General features: G+C 44.8%; 2 protein-coding genes across 2 annotated transcripts in view; one reads left to right on the forward strand and one right to left on the reverse strand.

Moving 5' to 3' along the window:
- Positions 1 to 10493, reverse strand: part of prkar1b (protein kinase, cAMP-dependent, regulatory, type I, beta) — a 66226-nt gene extending 55733 nt beyond the window's left edge. The window contains exons 1-2 of the mRNA XM_056407197.1: positions 9996 to 10493; positions 8399 to 8586 (exon numbers count right to left, since the gene is read on the reverse strand). Of these exons, the coding sequence (XP_056263172.1) occupies positions 8399 to 8572 (174 nt within the window). The 5' untranslated portion in view covers positions 8573 to 8586; positions 9996 to 10493. The remainder of the gene's footprint in view (positions 1 to 8398; positions 8587 to 9995) is intronic.
- Positions 199 to 3820, forward strand: LOC130188725 (kelch-like protein 10). Its single transcript, XM_056407196.1, has 5 exons — positions 199 to 347; positions 1071 to 1554; positions 1661 to 2254; positions 3151 to 3300; positions 3407 to 3820. Exons 1-5 carry the CDS (start codon positions 199 to 201, stop codon positions 3758 to 3760), a joined length of 1731 nt encoding a protein of 576 aa, XP_056263171.1. The 3' UTR covers positions 3761 to 3820.
- Positions 10494 to 11105: the final 612 nt, after the last annotated feature.

Raw genomic sequence — 11105 nt, forward strand, 5'->3', positions numbered from 1 at the left:
TCCCATAATGCAATGTGCTGGGATCTTTCACAGTCTACAGTCTACCGGTTGAATCGGATGACGTCAGTTGGTCGGTGATGATTTGAATCCATTCTAGAAGTCTTGCTCCTTCACATTATCTCCATGGACTCAAAACACCACTCGGGACCCAAGAGACCAGTCGACCTTCAAGAAACTCTCGTACTCCACGAACTCGAGATGAGCGATCGAGCCGAATCTTCGCCCGGGCGCTCCGTGTTCAACGACCTCCGTCTGGAGGGACAGTTTTGCGACGCGGTCATCAACGTGGAGAACGTGGCGTTTGACGTCCACAGGGTCATCCTGTGTGAATGCAGCGAATACTTCATGTGAGTTGTATCTGAAGCTTGTGAACGTCTAATCAACAATAATTATTAACTTCCATGAAGTGTTGTATGCTACATTGATTGCAGAGTGCAGTTATTTATGATTATTATTGTATTATTATTATTTGAATGCTACAGTGCTCCCTCAGTTCCATAGCAACTAGATTTGCAGATCAACACAGTAGCATTGAGTATTTTGTGTGTTCAGAAAAGTGACCAGATTACTTTAATGCAACTTGAGATGCTCGACTCAACGCACAACGGAGAAGCTGCACAACACGGAGATGAATTGAGATCACAAAACAAAATTAAATACAAAATGTAACATGAAATATTTGAGACATTCTTACTGCGAGTTACACTCTGATGTCCGGTGGTGAATGCGTTGGGGGCGGCTGTAGCTCAGTGGGGTAAGAGGGCCGTCCTGCAACCGCAAGGTTGTGGGTTCGATCCCCGCTCTCCCCATTAGTTGCAAGTTGAAGTGTCCTTGAGCAAGGCACTGAACCCCCAGTTGCTTCCCGGGCACATCACTGCAGCCCACTGCTCCTTAATAACTAAGGATGGGTTAAATGCAGAGAACTAATTTCCCCTTGGCGATTAATAAAAGTGTATATATATATTTATTTTTTTATAATTTCCCTTTAATACTAAACGGGGTCGTGTGTCGATTTTATTCAAAGATCTGAAGTCTGTTTCCAACTCTTTGCTTCGATGTTTCACCCTCAGTGCTCTCTTCGGACGCTGGTGCCCAGCAGACAAGAAGGTCTTCGTCATACCGGGAGTGTCTCCCGACGCCATGCGGCTCATCATTGAGTTTGCGTACACCGGCTCCGTTTCAGTGACTGAAGAAAACGTGCAGGAGCTGCTGCTGGCGGCTGACCAGCTCAACGTGATGGACGTTGTGCAGACTTGCTGCGACTTCCTCGGGGAGCAGCTCAGAGCGGAGAACTGCATCGGCGTCTTTGAGTTCACCGACATCGTCTTCTGCCCCGAGCTGCAGCGCAGGGCCTACCGCTACGTGGTGGAGCACTTCGAGGAGGTGGCTCGCCACGAAGAGTTCCTGCAGCTGTCCCTGCAGCAGCTCGTCGACATCCTCGAAAGAGACGACCTCAACGTGAGAAACGAGAGCGTCGCCTTCGAGGCCGTCCTTCGCTGGATCGACCACGCGCCCGAAACACGGAAAGCACACGTAGCGGTGCTCTTTTCAAAGGTATGATAACCTTCGGTCACTTCGTTTGGACTTGCACCTTCAGCATTTGGCTGATGGTGTTTACCAGATTCAATTCAACACTCCTGTCCCGTCTCTCTCTGCGTAGGTGCGACTGGCCTTGACGAGTTTGAACTACATGCGGCTCAAGGTTCTGTCCAATGAGCTGGTGAGCACCAGCACTGAGTGCCTGTCAATGGCCGAGGGTGTCCTTGAAGCCATCGGTCACATCAGGACCAGCAACCCTCTCTCCCGCCCTCGCCTCCCGAACGCCGTCCTGTTGGCCATCGGGGGCTGGAGCGGCGGCTATCCAACCAACGGCGTCGAGGCGTACGACTTCCGCGCCGACTGCTGGATGAACATGACAGACAATCGCGAGCGTCCCCTCGTCGGCCACGGCACCGCCGTCCTCAACGGGAGCCTCTACTGCATCGGCGGCTTCGACCAGGAGGAGCATTTTAACAGCGTGCTCAAGTTCGACCTGAGGACGCGCGTCTGCCACGAGGCCGCCTCCATGTGCCACCACCGCTGCTACGTGAGCGTCACCGTGCTGGACGGATGCATCTACGCCATGGGAGGCCTCGACGGGAACTCGCGGCTCTGCACCGCCGAGCGCTACAGGCCCGAGGCCAACCAGTGGAGTCTCATCGCGCCGATGCAAGAGCACCGGAGCAACGCCAGCAGCACGACGCTGCACAACAAGGTGGTGTGGTGGGGGAAAGTGTCTGGGAGTTATTTAAGGGCAACAGAGTAAATGTGTACCTGTTGTTACCTTCGCATTGAAAATGCGGAAGGTTATGTTTTTATCGCCGTGTATTTATTTATTTATTTATATGCGTGTTATTCGCATAACACAAAAAGTATTGAACCGAATCGCATGAAATTCGGTGGGATGATTGGTTATTATCCGGGGACCATTTGATTACATTTTGGGATCAATCGGGTCAAAGGTCAAGGTCATGAAAAGGTCAAAATCTTCTTTTTTGCCATAGCACGGTCAATTTGTATCCAATTGGCATGCAACTAATGCCAACATTTTCATAATTCAATGCTCAATCTTGTGAAATGTGAAGGTATGCGCTCTACCGAGTGCCCATTCTAGTTTACCTTGTTTCCATGGGACCTGATGCAGATGTCTTGAGGTGCATTGAGTAATTGGCCAGAGGGAAGTGTGTCAGACTGAAGGTCTTCAGAGACCTATGGGCTCTCTAGAGAATGTGTGATGTGTGCATGGAAGTGAAAAGAGGTGCATGTGTGAGTTAGTGTGTGTGTGTCACTATTGCACACTGTGGTTAATTTGTATGGTCAAGTAGAAAGAAAACATGTAAACACTTATTATCTGGATGGCACTGACAAAACAAGAATCCCCTTTCTTTTTTAGACAGTTTGTTTATAGCTTGTCTCAGGTTTGTAATCATGATTTAAAGAAACTTTAGTAAGATGATGCAACGTATTAGATATTAGAGACCAACACTAATAGTTGGGCGATTGTCAGATGATGGGAATCATCCTGCTAGAGTAGAAAGATCTCGGTATAATTCATAAGGAGTTGAAGCCAGAAGAAGTGATTCTTTACTTATCCCCTCCTGTTCTCCCCAGCTTTACATTTGTGGGGGCTTCAATGGTCGTGAGTGCCTGCAGACGGCTGAATGCTACCTCCCGGGGGCCGACCAGTGGACGATGATCGCCCCCATGAGCAGCCCGCGCAGCGGAATTGGCATCGCTGCATATGCAGGTCTCGTGTATGCAGTAAGTTCACATGAAACTCGTGTGACGTTCAGTCAACAGATGAATCAGAAGGAGTTGAGTGTGAGTTTCTTTTCTTTCACCATATATTTCACTTGCTGTCCCAAAGGTTGGCGGCTTTGATGACAACAACAGTCTGAACACGGCAGAGGCGTACGACCCCGTGAACAACAGCTGGCAGGAAGTGACGCCCCTGGCGACGCCCCGCAGCAACTTCGGCATCGAAGTGCTGGACGATCGTCTCTTTGTTGTCGGGGGCTACAACGGCAACACCACCTGCAACAACGTGGAGAGCTACGACGAGCTGACCGCTGAGTGGACGGAGGCTTGTGACATGGACATTTTCCGCAGTTCCCTGAGCTGCTGCGTGGTGTCCGGGCTCCCCAACATGGCCGACTACGCTGTTCCCCGGGACGCCCTGCCGCTGTTACACGAGGATGCAGACTCGGACAAACACTCCTGAACCGTGCCATCATCCACACGGTTTTAGGACCTAAAACTACAAAAGAGAAATAAAATGTCTTTGTGCGTTAATCTGCTGTCACGCCAGATAACCCGGCTGCTAGCTGCCGGCAAATACAAAGAATACACACATCCAGAGGTGTTGGCTCATTTCAGACCTCTAACCCCCCTTCCTCTCTAAGGTCCTTGAGGAAGTGGTCTCACACCAGTTGTGTGACTTTCTACATCATATTAGTTCATTTGAGGAGTTTCAGTCAGGATTTAAAAAACTGCAACTCTTTATTATCAGGCTGCTCTAATAAGTAGAGACAGAAGGTCGGCGTTTCTCAAGATGCGTTCTTGTCCGTACTTTTCTCTACTTGTGGACTTGTGAAACGTCATCAGTCTCAGCCCGAGTACATGTTCCAATTCAACGTTCGCTTCTCGCAAAGCACGGTCAAAATGCCCGGATGTGACTTGATCCTCCCACTTTCCGGAGGATGCATCAGAGGAGACTTGATGACTTTTTCTAAATCCTACTGTTGAGTCACGGAATGTAATTTTATGATGTTTTCAGGCGAGAAGTTAGTAGTTTAAAAATCAAATCTGTGGTCGGTTTGTTATGATTTAGCCCAATAAAGATCTGCGCCGTAGATTTGAGGCTCTGCTCCGGAGCGCCGGGCGGTCAGCGCGCTGTGTGGCCGTCGACAGCAGCCTGATCTCGGCAGGACTTTTTTAAATGCTCCGCTGGCTCTGACGTCTCCGTAGCGGTTAAACATAAGATATCATTTGGTTTGAAGGATCTAACGAGCACAAAGAGCTTATTATTTATTCACAGATAACGTTACATTAGTTTGACTGAGGGTTAAGATTCATTACTTAATTTTTAAATTAAACTTTAACGTTGAACTATAGTGCTGTCCTTTTCTTTTAGACCGAATTGTTTGCAATTACATGTGTAATATAGCTATATATACATACAAACAGGCACGTGCACAGACATTTTGGGGGGCAGGTGCTCAAACCAAAAAAAAACATAATGCCGGTATTGGGCGAGAAGGGGAAAAAAAGAAGAGAAACACAAACAGAAAAGGTGACGCACAGGAGAAAATGCGAAGACAGAAGAGTCATTTCTGTTATCTCTTTGTGATGAAAACAAGAGCTTCATGCTCTGAAAGACTGCCACAGATGGACCTGACACCTTGATTACACAAAACTTTAAATGTTCTTTTAAAATGTATTTTCCTCTTCTGGCAGCTTTTTTTGCCCTGAGAGTTTAACATTGAGAAAAATGTGTCGAGTAATAATTCACTTATAAAATGTAATAACCATACAAGATAGAAAATGTAATCCAGATTAAATGGACATGAACCGAATATTTTCCTAAAAGTCGACCTGCGCCGGAGTAAAAGAGCACAATGAGCCTCTGAAATAACTGGGACACCACAAAAACAACAAAAAACATGGCCTGTTTAAATTCCACGAATGACTGACCTCACAACACAAGTACAGATTTAGAAGGTTTTACTGGAATAGTGTTGGGCAACTGTGTGCCTGAGAGGGCTGAAACCTGCAGTTTAGTGTTTATTCTAACCACTTGAACACAGCAGGTGATTTCCCTGACCACCATTCAACTTAACTGTTCAAGCCCCGCTCCTTAAGCTATGCAGTGGATCCGTACTACCTTAAAATATGCAGCTTTGTATCCTGACCTCTAACCTTGACACAGGAGGATCACTCCGACTGCCTCTTGCCGAGGTCTTATGGGTGTCACGGGTTTGTCACAGGGTGAGGCTCAGGTGCAGAGGAACAGGACCAGACTCAATGTGAATAACAAAAAACCCTCTTTACTGAGGCAAAAGGTTCCAATAAGCCCAAAAAGGGTCCGGCAGAGAATCGGAGGTCAGAGCAAGGTCAAAACAGGCAGGTCAGGAATACACACTAATAACAAGAAAGACAGGACTACAGACAACAATCCAGGAGGAGACAAGGGAAAGACTGGCACAATATATAGGGGGGGGGGAACAGGTGTACGGCATGAGACAGTAACGAGATGAGAGTGGCTGAGGGCAGGTGACGGGAATGAAACAATCAAGGAGACAGGAGTGGCTGAGGGCAGGTGAAGGGAATGAAACAATCAAGGAGACAGGAGTGGCTGGGGCAGGTGAAGGGAATGAAACAATCAAGGAGACAGGAGTGGCTGGGGCAGGTGAAGGGAATGAAACAATCAAGGAGACAGGAGTGGCTGAGGGCAGGTGACGGGAATGAAACAATCAAGGAGACAGGAGTGGCTGAGGGCAGGTGAAGGGAGTTAAACAATAAAGACAGAGGAGACACAGAGGAGACACAGAACACAGGAGAAACAGGAGAAATGGAACAGGGCGTTACAGTGGGACACATTTGACCACATAATTTATGTGCTCTAATCTGTCTCAATGCATCCAGGAAAAACTACATCATCTCTGTTTATTCCTTTTTTTTTATTATCTCCAAGTGGTTCTCAAATTGCATACTTGTTGTGGCCATGACATGTTGAAAATCCCAAAGAAAATATTACGAGCGCACTTTTGTTTGACTGGAAGACAACGAAAAAACGTATTTCGTCTTTGTATAACTTCTGGAGCGTGAAAGTGCATTGATGCCTATCACCGGTTAAAAACAACAACGCTTTGGGATTTTGCTATCATGATTATGAATGTGTGCATATGCATATAAAGGGGAGATGTGTGATCCAGAAATATTATGTGGAGCGGTTAGTTTTGCAATCAAGGAAGCAGTCAGATTGTTTTTCAAATGACAGTGTTTGATATTTGCTTTGTCAGCACAAGGGGAGATTGAAAACTAAAATGAGAATACAAAAACCCTCAGAGGAAACTATATTCAGAGCCCACAGGTGGATGCAGATGTGGCTGATTAAATATTACACGTAACCAATAGCAGAGACGATAGTAGCAAGCAAGACTGCACAGAGCACCGCCGCTTCAATACAAGAACCTTTTTGCACACAGTGAGACGGATATGCATGTTCCATGGTACACTGTTTTCCACTAATAGCAGATGTATTAATCCTTCATGCAGATTGCACTGGTGCCTCATAATTGTTTTACATAAAGGGTTTTGATCGCGACAGAAAAGCTTTAAAGCTCATTTGTTATAAAGCTGGACGACTAAGTGTAAGTGTGCGCTCTGTAATTTGGAAGCGTGAATCACTCGTGCTCCAGTATGCTTCTGCTGAGCTCTGTGACATCCATTAGTATTCATGCTACTTCTCTGACGATGCAGCATCAACGCCACTAACAGCAGCAGAAGCTCTCGGTTTCCTCGGCCAGATAGCTCTGTCAGGACCGCTGCTCCAGATGCAAAGACAAGTGTGTTCGACAAAGAGAACATCTTGACCTTGACCTGCAACTTGTTGTACGCTCTGTCCTGAAAAAACTAGATTTAATATGTTTTCAATGCAAACTGTTGTGTAAAATAAGTGTTTGATTGGTCTGCCTGGATAAATAGGAAAAGCATCACTTGCATAAATACATGATGATCAAATCAGAAGACTCTCATATGATACATGCACATGACTGCAGCAAGGATGGAGACCTCTCCTCCAGGCTCTCGGATGGTGAACTTCAGCCCTGATACATCTGATGTTCACAATAGCTTCTCTTGTTGGAAACTTCTTTCCAGAGCCATAAGTCTCAACAGGCCTACAGCGTCATCTATTACACCTTTATGACGTACTTGTAACAGAACAAGAGTAAAGCCCATTGAATAAACAAAGAAATCATATGATCCACCCGGGATCAAACTACCCACATGTGTGATCAAAGAAAAGATCATCTATTTAGTCTAAATTGGAGACAACTTAACTCGCTATGGACAATAACAATTGACCTGTATATCATTTGATACTTCATAAAAAGCTTGTTAAAATAATAAACGTCATAGCCCTCTTATTTCTTTAAACAATCAGTATGGTGTAGCAAGATATTTAACTCAAACACACCTATTAAATATAGTCTGTGTAGGTGCCAGTCGAGCCCACACATTTGCCGAAAAGAGACAGACACAAAACACAGTCTGAGCAGCCACACTGTGAATGTGCTACAGAGGTAGATGTTATCACCTTTTTTCCCTTATCTCGCAAAAGCCTTTTCTCCTCTCGAGCTATTATCGCTAAATGAATACGTCGCCTCTTTTTTCTCTCTGCTCGCGGAGAGAAAGACAGGCGGTACGAGCAGTGCAAACAAGACACCGGCCTTTTATGGATGCTCCTCTCACATTCCCTAATGGATTCTCCTATTATAGGATAACAAACATGAAAGCTCTATTGTAACAGTTTGAGTACAGTCTGCCTTTTTAACACAGAAACTAGCTGGGATGTTCTCTGTCTGATGGTGTTATGATTTCCAGTCGAACAAATGAAATGTGTACATAACAACACACTATTTTACATTGGGAGAAGATAATAATATCTGAGAATTCAGAAAAGAAGTACAACTACCTGGCAACTGGCACTCACTGCAATGAACATTCATGTAATTGATCATATTCAGGTTCAAAGTAAATTATAATGAACTACTTCAAATAACACAGAGCCCCACATTACAGACAGAGATACCCAGGCTGACAAACCTAAATCCTACTAAACTTTGTTATCACCAACCTTCTCCAGCTTTTCAAAATGCTCCCGCAGGAACTTCATAGGACGCTCAGGCTTAGCGATGCAGAGGTTCACAATGCACTCTTTGAGGATCTGCTGGATGTTATGCTTCTGCACAAAGATTTCACAGCCCTTCAAGCTCTCGTCTTCTTCCAGAGTCGAGGAGGAGGTGGCCATCTTATCTTTTATCTCTGTGGCAGTGGGAGAAAACAGGGTGGACCATGAGAGGAGGGGAGGGAAGGGAAAGCTCCATATAAAAAGAGGGGCAGAACAAGGGCAAAGGAGGGGCAAAATGGAGCGCACACAGAATGATACGGGGAAAGTAGAATAGAGAATGGAGGCGCAATATTCGTGGGAAAGAGGTGAAAGGACATTTCACATCATGTTCCAGACATGAACTGTTGGCAATTGTCAATACCCGAAGCAAGACATGAGTGTGCACAATGAAGGTAATTGTTGCAAGTGTGTTCATTTTCTTAGTTGACTAAAATAGACAGTTTTGTAAACAGCAATAATAAAGTTTGTGCTGCAATTATGCGGTTGGGCGATATGACGATAAACACCATTTTACAATATAAATTGAGAATGTGTCATTCTGTTTATACCGTAATAGCACCTAGACTAAGTTGGACTAGTGCAAGTGAGATGTTTGTGGCTGCAGGAGTCAATACATTCAAAGCGGTTTTCAGAAATCTAATGTACAAATTTATCTGCCGGGTTGATGACTTCAAAAATGAGATCATCATGTTTTTATCAAATATAAAATTCAGCACTACACACTACCAGTCCCAGCTGTGGAGACACTGGTACAGATGTCTATTTATAAAGCATGTGTAGTTCTGTTTGTTTTTTTCTTGTGATTTTGTATGTATTTTATTATATTTTAATGTTTTTTACTATCTAGACCTTGAGTCTGTTATAAAAGTTTGATTGATTATCCATTGACTCCTGTCTAGATATTTTATGATGTTATCATATTTGGTAAACATATACTTATTAATGTATCCCTGGATTGATAACTAAAACATTAGCATGTACTCCCTCAGTATGATTCTTTGTGGATGAAGATGGCTAAATGTGGACGTTTTGGTTATTTGTGAGTGGCTTCGAAGAACATTGCATGATAGTGTTTGACAACTGCCACCAACAGCTATGATTATGTTAAACTACAGTTACGTCAAATAACATCGTTGCATGTCTCTCACAGCAAGCCAGGAAGCTGAGCAGGTGTAGCTAACTGTTAACAACCCAGTATCACTTCCTCATATGGAAATCACATCTATGATGTGTTTTTTGTTCATGCATAATAAATATAAAACAGTTATGCATTCAGGGCATGGCATCTCCCGAGTTGTCCTCACAGCAAACAGCCAAAACAATGGCATCATGTAACAATGTCTCCAGGCATATAGTGTGGAGCTCGTGATGCAACTGAGCACCTGTTCAGTAGCACAGCCAGCGTTGCTAACATTGCAATGACAACCAAAGCACAACGAAGGGGATTTACTGCGACGTAAACGCCACGAAGGGCCTGAACTTAACCGCTCTGAAGTGCTCATAAAAACTCCGGTGTCGTCGGTGCTCTCGTCGGTGTCCCTACCGTTATCTCCAGAGGATGCTCAGGGAGAAAACACCTCGCTGGTGGTGGGAGGCTGGGGAGGAAGGCTACCGCTGGTTAGCCGGGATGCTGGTGCTGCTGCTGCTGCGGCGGCGCTGCCTCTCTGATGCCCGGCTGGCTCGCTCTGCGTCAATACCGATGACGTCAATCTGTCACGCTCTCGACCGCAGCAGCAGCGAGGCCGGGCCCGCCAGCCCGTCTGCAGGTAAAAGAAACCTCCACTTCCGCAAGATTGGAAACGGTTCTTCTGTAAAATATGAAGACAGACTGGAGGATGAGATACCGCCATTTGGAGAGGAACTCTGAACGTCTTTGATGCAGGTTAAGCCAGACCGTGTTCTGACCAAAATGTGACAAATGGCAATCGTGTATTATGTTATATAATTCAGCGTTGCTGTCATTGTTTACTCTCTGCAATAACAACAACAAACACTTAAAACTAGTCAAATTCATTGAAGGTGTACATAGACTTGGCAATTAAATTAACTGTGACATTGTATTTTTCCAAGATTTATTTCCCAGTATGGTTTGGTTGTTTTTGTGTTTTTAAATCCACTCTGTTAGTGTTACTAAATGTATATTGTGTTAGTTACATTATATGGACACATGACCACAGACAACACGTTGAGTTGAACTGAGCAAATAAAAACCATCACGTCTATTGTTAAGTTATTAGGAGGTTTCTGATTCACATTTGTGAGCACATCGGGGTCTAACACTCAAGTTTAAATAAGTCACTCTTTGAAAATGGTCCGACAAATGCCTCTGATAGCTACATCAATTCAAGTCGAGAGTAAGTCGACTATTACGAAAAATTACTGAACACGCGCCATATACATTCTGTATAAGGGCGGACTTTTACTTTGGAGTTTGTAACAAAACTTGTACCAACTAGCCTACTGTAGAAAAATAATCTGTGGGCACCATGATGTATCCACTCAATAACATTATTAGCCTACAAATAAAAAGGACACCCCATGAACCTGGCTTTAAGGGGCCGCTAGGGGACTGGCACGTGCCAATGTTGCCCAATGTGTCCAATCTTCATGCCAAGGAGACTACGTGTGTTTCCTTACATATCTTATTATAATA

This window comes from Pseudoliparis swirei, chromosome 23 (genome assembly GCF_029220125.1).
Source record: "Pseudoliparis swirei isolate HS2019 ecotype Mariana Trench chromosome 23, NWPU_hadal_v1, whole genome shotgun sequence".
Lineage (NCBI taxonomy): Eukaryota > Metazoa > Chordata > Actinopteri > Perciformes > Liparidae > Pseudoliparis > Pseudoliparis swirei.